The following is a 9786-nucleotide window of genomic DNA, read 5'->3' as shown; positions in this document are numbered from 1 at the left end:
ATTCCACAATTCCTGTCCCATCCCATTTTTCCATGTCAGCCTCTCTGCGAGTGTTTGTTCCCCGGTTGGCAGGGAGTTGGTGGCAGCAGCTCCACCGCACCAGATGGGGCATTGTCAGGAAGTAATGAGGGGAAAACACCTGCTTCTCCAGTGAAATACACTCCTTCATTTTCAGCCATTTGACACAACATATGCAGGATGCACATACAAAACCAAGTGACCGTGACGAGAACAGCAGTGGGCACTGGCACACAGTTGCAAAGGCCTGGCATTTTGGTGCGTTAGTCAATGAGGTGTCATGTTTAGTATAATTCACTTTTACATATAGGTTAGTGTGAGGGCTGCCAGGACATTGACTCAGTTGACAAAATGTTGACACTCAGTGAGGACATGCCTGACTTAAATGTCACAGATCTGCTTCCTTGTCCTGTTAGGACCCTGCCTGCACTACAAACAATAAAAAGGGCTGTTCTGTATTCTTTGCACAGCTCCTGCATTGCCCTAAGCTGTTGTCCGGTGGTTTATCCCTGAGGCACTATCAAGGTCAAAATGTCAGAATACTACACTACACTTCTCAGACTCGGCCCATCCATTTGTTATTTTGGTTTGTTTTGAGTTGTGTTGTTTTTGTGTTGAGGTATTTAATACATGGAATGCCCATGTGACTTCCTTTTTTTGCCGCACTCTAGAGCCGGGCTGTGACACAAGGCAACAGAGGAGAAAATTAGAAAGATGAAGTTGTAGTCTGTGATAGTTATTTTTGGGAGGCAGTTTAATAGTCTAAATCTAGTTGAGATTACAGTAGAAGTAGCTGTGACTAACTTTGCCATCTCTTATAATAAATGAGCAAAGTTTCAAGGTTACCTAACTGCAATTATTCTGCGTAATGCCTGAGTGTTTATGTGTGCAACTGCAACTGCACGTGTGTATATGGCTGAATTGCCTAGGGTTGTATTTGCAGGAAGATGGGGAAAAACACAAGCATTCATGAGCACGATACTTTGGTTTTAATCAGCTTTTTTACCAACCTTCCCTTTCAGTCTGTAAAGCAATGACCTTTACAAAGAGATGGCATTGGATCGAGAAGATGTGCAACTGAGTGAGCATGCATGTCTGCTATTCACCATGTTGTCAGTACTCCCCAGACTCTTTTGTATCTCTAAAATGGAACAAAATCATTGGCATGCAGGAGGACAATAAATATTTCCTCAAAGCAATTTAATGTCAAAGAAATCCAAAGTACAGAAAATTAAATAATACAGTGCTATGTGCCTGAGAGCTGTCACAGTAAAGAGATTATAATAAAACTCTTTGTTTTATGTTTTTTGCGTTGCTTCTGCTTCGGACAAGAAAATAAAACCTTGTCCTAGCACCCTAATGGTTCATTCTCAATATAAGACCATGCAATTATTCTCGCAACAGAGAGAAAAGAATTGCGAGTGGAGTCTTAACAGCCCTTACAGTACACAGGACTCATCACCAAGGTCTTTCCAAGCATGTTGCTAACCATTTTCCACACTGCAGAATAAATGAAGAGAAAATTGCCCACCTTTTTGTCCAAGTTGCATAACTGCTGGCTACACTCACAAGCAAAGCAGCTTCTATGTCTCTAAAGCAATCATTTACCCTTCAGGGCTTTTTTTAGCACCCTGCTTGTTACTGATTTCGATTTTGCTCTCCCTATAGTTTCCCAATATTCTTCTTTGCCTCCCTCTTTTCCTCCTTCTCTTCTCCCCCAATGTGACCATCTATAACCCTATACCATCTCTTCATTCTTGGAGTATCTCTACTATGCCATCCCTCATTTTCTGACCACCTATTCCCTCTTCCTCATCTCTCACTCCATCCACTCTTCCATTTCCCTCCCCCTCATCCAGCCACCTGGATGTGCAGTCACACCAGAGGTTGTTTGTCTCCGCAGGTGGAGGGTAAGGACTCCACACTGGATTTGTAGATGGGCTTCTTCTGAGAACGGTCATCACTGGGGAGAGGAGAGAGGGAAAGACAGAGGAGCATAATTATCAGTATATCGACCTCCCAGTAAGCAGTAGAAAGGTAAAGTATAAGTGAGGAAATTATAGGCTAGAACCAAGCATTGCAGCCACACCTGGCTGTTGATATAAAAGTCAGTTTTTCTCTGTTTTGCTTTGTCTCTCTTACACATATGCACATATACACATGGCAGCACATCTGCATTCATTCATGCTTAAAAGAAAAACTCTTTTTCTCCTACATTACCACAAATGCACAGAAATCCTGAATGAAGCAGGATCTTATGGAATTTATTTTCTTAATTAAATTTTTCTTTTCAGTACATATGGAAAATAAGTTAATGAGTCTCATGGTGTCACAGTGCACATTAACATGCTATAAGCACATATGTTTATTGGGATTTCTACTGATGTTCTTATCTACCACAGAATAAAACCCTAGTACCGGTAACTCCAGTTTTTGGTAGGTTTTTGTTTTTGTTGTTTTCGTTGTTGTAGGTCAGACCTGCTGAGATAGACTTTAATATTCAGTATGGATACTGCCTTTTAAACACACAAAAGGTGTGCACATGTTCTGAAAGGTCTTTTGTAAGAGCACTTGACACACATAACACACACACAGTGTGAAGTATATAGTGAGGTGCACAGTAACACACACACACACACACAAACACACACACACACACACACACTGTAGCTGAAGTGGCCTTGGTTCTATCACACGAGACAGAATGAAATATTGCAGCAATTTTCATATCTGTAATATAAAGCTAAACTGTAGAAGAAAAGACTGCAACTGAGTTAGGGAAATAGAAAAGTGAGTGCAGATAAAATGCTGTAAAGAAATTAAACAGATACACACACATGCACTCAAATTCAGAAGCACATAAACCATCATGCTCTGAACATGATTTAAGATGATCATCAGTAAAAATCAAACACACAAAAAGTCATTCCTTACATGGGCCCCTTGCTGGTCTTGGTCTGCTTGGCCCTGGAGCACAGGAATACACTCATTGAGAGGACGAGCACCACGAGAGCTGCAGCAGCCGCCGAGGTCATCAACGTGAGACGACCATTAGTAGTCTCATACCAGGGGGAATCCTCTGTGGGGCAGATCAGTCAGACATGATTGAAAAATGCATCACACTAAACTATGAGCCTGTCAAAGGAAAGAGTTTCTGTCTGCAATTCAGAGAGTTGTACACAGCAGTGATCTTCCAGAAGTCTTCCTTTCCAATTTTACAAACTGACCGATTATCCTCTTAATGTGCTTACATTTTTAAAACTATATACAAGATTTCAAAATAGGTATTTAATGGACTGTGCACTCTGAAACCTTACTTTGAGATAACAGACAAAGTAAACATTGAAAAATTAAGGTTATGAGGATTTGAGGCAGCAACAAACACATGCTTTTGTTCATATTCCTTGCTTTAATAGGATTCTCTGGCAGCTTTAGTCACACAGTTTAGCACCAGGATTGTTTGCTGAAGGTTTGTTCTGACACTGTAGTGCAACTTCAAAGCAGCAGCATTGACATGCAACATTTGCTTGCTATACCTTCAAGGATGAGAAAACATTATTCCAGCATCTAGAAATGATTACCTTTTTAATTAGTACATGTGCTTCAGAGGGGATAGTGGAGACATTGTTGAGCACGGTGACCAATGAGTCAATTGCAGCAGTAATAAGATAACTCTACCATAATAAATAACATGCACTGGCTTAATTGCATTTTTAGAGGAGGCATAATTTCAACAATTTAAATCACAAGGCCTGTGAATCTTACTGGGTGAGAGGATGGTGTTTAAAAACTGCAGTGCATTAACATAGTGCAGGCATCTCACAGGTCACTGATAAAGATGATGAAGACAGATGAAGTGCCTTAATTGGATTAGCTATAATGTTGTAATGAAATTAGTTCTCCACTTGAATACAGTCTTCACGTTCTGTGAGAAATAAGACAGTTTGTCAGTCATACACGTTCAGACTGTCACTCTATGGAAATCTATCTAATGGCTTGTTGAAGATAAAGTAACTCAAATGTGTGTCTCTTTGCTTTGTACTCCACAGTGCACCTTTTGACTTTTTTCATTTCTATGTACAGTGATGGAAATGCAGAAATGAGTATTTCTGATGAACGATTCCAATAACACAATTCCACCTAAGCACCTGATTGTTGAATTAAAGAGGAAACACAACATCTTTGTTAAATTTCCCAACAGTTCCAACAAAGATTGGCCAAACCAGTTTTTAGAAAGAGGAAGAGAGAGACAACCATTCCATATAAAGTATGTTCTTACCAGGCAGCACAGTGATGGTGATGGTGCGTTTCTTGCTGAGTGACTCCACAGAGGGGTGCTCGGCCATGCAAGTGTACTGCCCTTCACTCTCTTTGCTCACCTTCTTCAGCGTCAGTTTAGACAAAGGTAAGATCCAGTCGTCACCCTGAGAGAAAGATAGAGACATACAAGAGACCATAGGTCAGTTTTGTCTGAAACAAGAGTTGTCTGAAACAAGGGTTTATGTCTGAAACAAGAGTTTCAGACATAAAGAAAGCTAAAGAGAGAGAGAAAGAAAGATGGCAAAGAGTTTTATTTTAGCTGATTTGTGTATGAGAATGAAGAGTAAAGACAGACAATGAATAAAAATGAAACAGGGCAAAATAAAGAGAAACAGAGAGATTGGCAATGGCAGTGGGAGAAAGACATAAAGACAGAAATATCTGCTGGCGTGTGGCCCTCAGAGAGCAGTCCCCAAAGTCACATATGAGGTGTATTTACCTGAGCAGTAATCCCAATGAATGAACACACATCCACACAAGTCAATAACCCAGATAACACCATCATCCGCAAAGAATGATGCAGCAACAACACACAGTGTTAACACAACACATAATGAGATGGCAAGGGAGCAGGATGAATTGCTGACACAAAAATAGCAGCACTATTATGAGTTAGAGCCCGACACGGGAGGAAACAAATAATAGGCCAAACACAAGGATTGGAAAACAAACGAACGTGGAGGAGGGAGCAAAAAAAAAAAGAAGACATTACACCATGCAAATGATTTGGCTCCTGAGAGCTCCAGCTCCTGCCAAGAAAGTCCATTTCAATTTGAATGGATCTGAATTAAGAGGATTTCCCATAAAGGCCAGGTCTGGCCAAAGCAGCATTTTGTATGCAAATCCACAGGCTCCCAAAGCAGTGGTCCGTTTCTGCTTCTGTCCTGCTGTCATTAGTGGGGGCCACTGTGCCCACAGCGGCTGTCTGTCAAAGTGGGCCATTCTGATGGTACTTTCTGCCATTCATCCATCCCTGTAATATGTACAGTGAGCACACAAAGACACTCGCAAAAATGAATTTACACCAATCATTCCATCTCATCTGATAATTTCCTGGAATGTCTTATCCAAAAGACCTTGTGACTTATGTAAACGGGCCACGAATAGAGCGACTGAGAATAGATCCTGAGTGTAGGTGCACAAAATGATTGAACCTCCACACAGTGATGAACCTGTCAGTCATGCTGGCAATAATAATAATTCAGATTTTCCTCCTCACCAAAGTGACAGTGGCTGAATATTCAACAAATAATGACATAAACCTAAAGCACTATGATCATGTGGCAGACAAACTGTATTAGCAGTATAGAATTGAACTGAATTGGATTGGGACTTGTAAACCCATTTAAAACCCCGGATTAGCGGTGACCCTTTAACAAGCATATTAACCCCAAGCCGACTTATCGAAAGGAATAACACAAGGGAAATTTGGGGAAACTTGGTAATTACGTCTGCCTGTTCCCAAGATATCTTCATACTTTCATAGCTTCATTACACTTGTTACCTGTTAAGTGGCAGCACTAGCAATTTTGAAGACATCTTCAAAGTGTAATACCATTTTCTCACCACAAGGCCACAGTGCATTGCCCAACTCATCAACTTCTTCTTGTTCTACATGCCTGTTGTCACCTTGGCATTTTACACTGAGATGTCTTAATTTCCCTCAGGCAAGATTTTTTTTTAGTGCAGCAAAGAGCACAGTTGAATAATTCAATGCTGGTTAACCAAACACTAAAAAAATCATTAGAAATCTATCCACATAATTGTTTTCAGGTTGACTGGCTCTTGTCTAGACCTCATTAAACTATTAATTCTCTGTAAGTGGGCAAGCTGCAATCCCCAGCGTATGGTAGGCCTAAGCCAACCGGTCACTTATACACAGAACACTTCTTCTGTGAATGGGATGGAGAGGATACAAGCGAGGGGAAACAAGTGGCTTGAGGAAGACAGGGAGAGAAAAACAGATGTGTTAGAGGAGGAGAGAGAATTAAACGAATGCTTGAACAAAGCCAAGAGAGAAAGAGACACTGGAAGAAGTTGGACAAAAAAATAAAGAGGTCACATCAAAAGTGGAGAGAAAGAGCAGGGAGACAGAATGACAAGTTTCTGAAAGCATAATGGGGACTTTCTCACCTCTTTTTGCCAGGAGTAGCTCGGCTCCTCTGATGAGCTGGCAGAGCACTTCACCACCACATCATCGCCGGCTCGTACTTTCAGCTCCTGTGGGACACCCAGGTAGCTGGAGTAGCCTTCCCTGGTCAGTGACAGCTCTCCCATGTCTAAAACGCAGTGGGAATGAGGACACATGAACAGGCATTAATGAAGGAAGAAATGTTTTGTACAGTGCAACTATATACTTCTTCAAGAGTCTGGGACGTGACTGACCATGTGTTTGCAATGGTAGCAGATGGTAAAGACGCAAATCTTTTTGAGTATATTTAAGTATATAGGCTCAAGTATGAATGCCTCCCAGTGGTACTGACTGTACCAAGCAATCAATAATAATGATAATAGGCTTCATCTTATCGAAGTCTTTAGAGAGGCAGTGTTGTGAATAATGGCTCATTTTCTCTTCCATCTCAATAGATGGCCACGTCCTTCCAGATCCTGGCTTCTCTCTCCCTCTATCTTCTTTAGTCCATTCTAATCTTTGCTTCTTATTGATTCCCCCCAGGAGGCTGAGGATCCTATCAAACAGCATTACGGTCGATTTGATGGCCACTGAGAAGATAGAGGACACTGATAATCTCACTAGCTTCGCCATGGATGCCGTTTCACACAACTGTGTATCCTACACTGATAGTTTCAATCTTGAGCCCCACCAGGGGAATGTGTCTTTGTTTGCTTGAAGTGCCAAAAAAAAACTGAAATAACTGTTGTCAACCTATCATAGGGAACACTATTGTTTTGTTGTGTACCCTCAGCAGCTGCATTGCATAGATATGTCTTGTGTTATTAACTATTTATGTGTTTTTCTATCCCTCGCTGTGAAGAAAGCTGTGTCCACAGTGTCTGAAAGATTGTCTTCACCTCCTGCTGGTTGGAAATATGAGGAAAATTGCAAGGTTTCCAAGTCTCTTTGTTCTGTCTTCTTGCCTAGACTGTTTACCAATGTTCATCCAGACAGGTTTTTATTTTTACTTTTATTTTGCTTCCTCCCTTGTGCTGCATGTCAATATTCACTGCTTATGGAAAGTGAAATTTAGAAACTGTGCATCTTGTTTGCATGTCTAGCCAACTGTCAGATTCCCAAAGAAATCTCTTTGACTTCTGCAGGACACAGATGCTATGAAAAATCTATGGTTTCTTTATTTAGCAAAAGGGAAACACAGTGTCACAGAGTCATTGTTCTACAGGAGTTTGGCAGACAGTTCTTACACAACTCGTACCCATATCAACCCAGGCACTCACAATGCACTTTGAATTCCAGCAGCTGGGAGGAGTTCTCTGGGGCAGTCACATTGTCGAAGTCGGACACACAGCGGTAGGGCCCCTCATAGTACCTCCCTGCTCGAGGAATTGTCAGGAAGAGACTGTCACCCACCTGCTCGATGTACACTGAATAGTAGCACCAAGATCGTTCCCAAACTACATGCCAGCGCTCCATGTACTAGTGAAGGGAGAGTAGAAGATAAGAAGGGTGACAGAAAGAGGAGAAACTTGTGTTGAACTTTTGTTGAACTTTGCAAATACACAGTTCCACATACACCAAGAAATGGTGTATGTGGAACTATGGAAAAATATATCACTGCAGTTCTTAAATGAATGACACCATCTTGTTTTAAATGATGCTGATGATGAAAACTTGCACTGAAACTTAAAAAGAGTTGAGATGTCTATTTGGATGTAAATTTTGAGAACTATAGAGATACATTTCTCTCCACAGCAGTCAGTTAGTTTGTACAATATTTACAGAGAACAGCTGACTGCCCATCAAGGAACAGGCAAATTTGTTTATAAATCTATAAATATTATGACGTGACATTGTTCTGTGGACAATTCATGTCTTTTCTCTCACACCCACTTGTTCCTGCTGCTTACCTTGGAGAACACCTCAAAGTGGACGTGGCTGATGTTGTGCTCAGAGTCTGAGTACAGACACTCCAGTGTGATACTCTCTCCCTCCAGAACAGGCTGGGTTGGCCCTTTAATGAGCAAAGTGGCTGCAAGTGGACAGAGATTACAGATGCAAGTTATTGATCACAACATGAATAGGCATGGGGCTCAGGAGAAAAGACTTGTTGACTTGCACTGGGGATCTAGCTGCTGTTCTGGGCAACACTTTCAAAACAACCTCTCCCTTTTCCTGACATTTATTTCAGGGTCCTGCTGGAAAACTGGCAGTAGTCTCATGTCACCATGGCCACATGACCAGCAACAGGTTCTCTGACTTTACTAACGCTGTTGTAAACAGAGGCCATCTGTCTTTCCCTGCAGGCAAATAAAATTGCACAACACTTTTCACAGTTAAGACTGAGAATGAGGTTAAGAGTTCTCTGTTTACATACATTATTTAATTATTTAGTTGTTCCTCATTTCAGTGTATTAGTAATTCCCCAAACATTTCTTGTTTCAGCTTGAGTCACGTAAGCGCAAGAGGAAACCCATCAGTGTGACAGAAGAGAAAGCAAACTGTTTCCTCCAGAGGACAAACACCAAGTCAACAATAACAACACAGTCGATAACGAGGAAGGCAGGCAGGCAGACACAAATATACACAAACCACACAAACCTCAGGACCACCAACAGTAAAAACATATTCTGAGAAAATACCACAGCCAGACTTGTAGATCACATCAATTGTTCATAGCAGAGCAACAATAAAATTATATTCTTTGAGAAGATTGTATAACAGTCCATAAAAAACATATTTACCATAACTGCCGTGAATCAGGGCGACCGCTGCGACAAATAGGAGTACTTTCATGGCTGTAAAAAACCTTTTCAATGTAACAAAAAAATGGTCTGCCCTCCTGCGTAGCTTCTAATCTGAAATGAAAGTTTGCTCAGTATTTATCTAGAGACTTGGTGGGTGTGTCTTTCATGCGTGTTTTCAGGAAGTGGTTCAAAAATATTCACAAAATGTCCAAAAGCATTCTATAGCTTGAGATATAATGCTCAAGAATCCTTATTATATTTCTACAGACTATTTTTCTGCTAATGAGCATTTGTGCTTGAAATATTGTGTATGTGAACAGTAAATACAGAAATTGCTGCAGCTCCAATAATCAAATTTGCTGCCACTTTGTCATTTGTCTCCAGGGGAAGTCAGACCTATCATGTTTTCATACTGAGGTTGTTGTTTTTGAGGTCAGGTTTACTGAGGAAGTTCACAAGAATTTCAAAGCTGTCCTGACTTGTCTCTTTTACCCGGCATCAAATGTAATGCCGAACAAGCAAACATTTTAGCTTCATTTGCTTCAAGCTTTGATTGATCAGCTGTTAACC

At 41.0% G+C, this 9786-nt stretch overlaps 1 protein-coding gene across 1 annotated transcript; it reads right to left on the bottom strand.

Moving 5' to 3' along the window:
• Nucleotides 1-1199: 1199 nt before the first annotated feature.
• si:ch211-79k12.1 (uncharacterized protein LOC568891 homolog) lies at nucleotides 1200-9343 on the bottom strand. The gene is made up of 7 exons (XM_053327959.1): nucleotides 9214-9343; nucleotides 8380-8501; nucleotides 7750-7948; nucleotides 6472-6617; nucleotides 4298-4442; nucleotides 2953-3097; nucleotides 1200-1981 (listed from the first exon to the last, which is right to left on the bottom strand). The coding sequence occupies exons 1-7, from the start codon at nucleotides 9263-9265 to the stop codon at nucleotides 1894-1896; spliced, it is 897 nt and encodes a 298-aa protein (XP_053183934.1). The 5' UTR covers nucleotides 9266-9343; the 3' UTR covers nucleotides 1200-1893.
• Between the last annotated feature and the right edge of the window lie 443 nt (nucleotides 9344-9786).

This window comes from Scomber japonicus, chromosome 10 (genome assembly GCF_027409825.1).
Source record: "Scomber japonicus isolate fScoJap1 chromosome 10, fScoJap1.pri, whole genome shotgun sequence".
NCBI classification, from domain to species: domain Eukaryota; kingdom Metazoa; phylum Chordata; class Actinopteri; order Scombriformes; family Scombridae; genus Scomber; species Scomber japonicus.
The sequence above is the reverse complement of the archived record's forward strand: the minus strand, read 5'-3'. Positions and strand labels throughout refer to the sequence as shown.

Coding starts and splice junctions, on each gene's coding strand:
- si:ch211-79k12.1 (XM_053327959.1), bottom strand. CDS start 9,265: ATGAAAGTACTCCTATTTGTCGCAGCGGTCGCCCTGATTCACGGCAGT. Junction 6,618..7,749: donor GCTGGAATTCAAAGTGCATT/GTGAGTGCCTGG, acceptor ACTGCGTTTTAG/ACATGGGAGAGCTGTCACTG. Junction 3,098..4,297: donor CACCATCACTGTGCTGCCTG/GTAAGAACATAC, acceptor TCTGCCCCACAG/AGGATTCCCCCTGGTATGAG.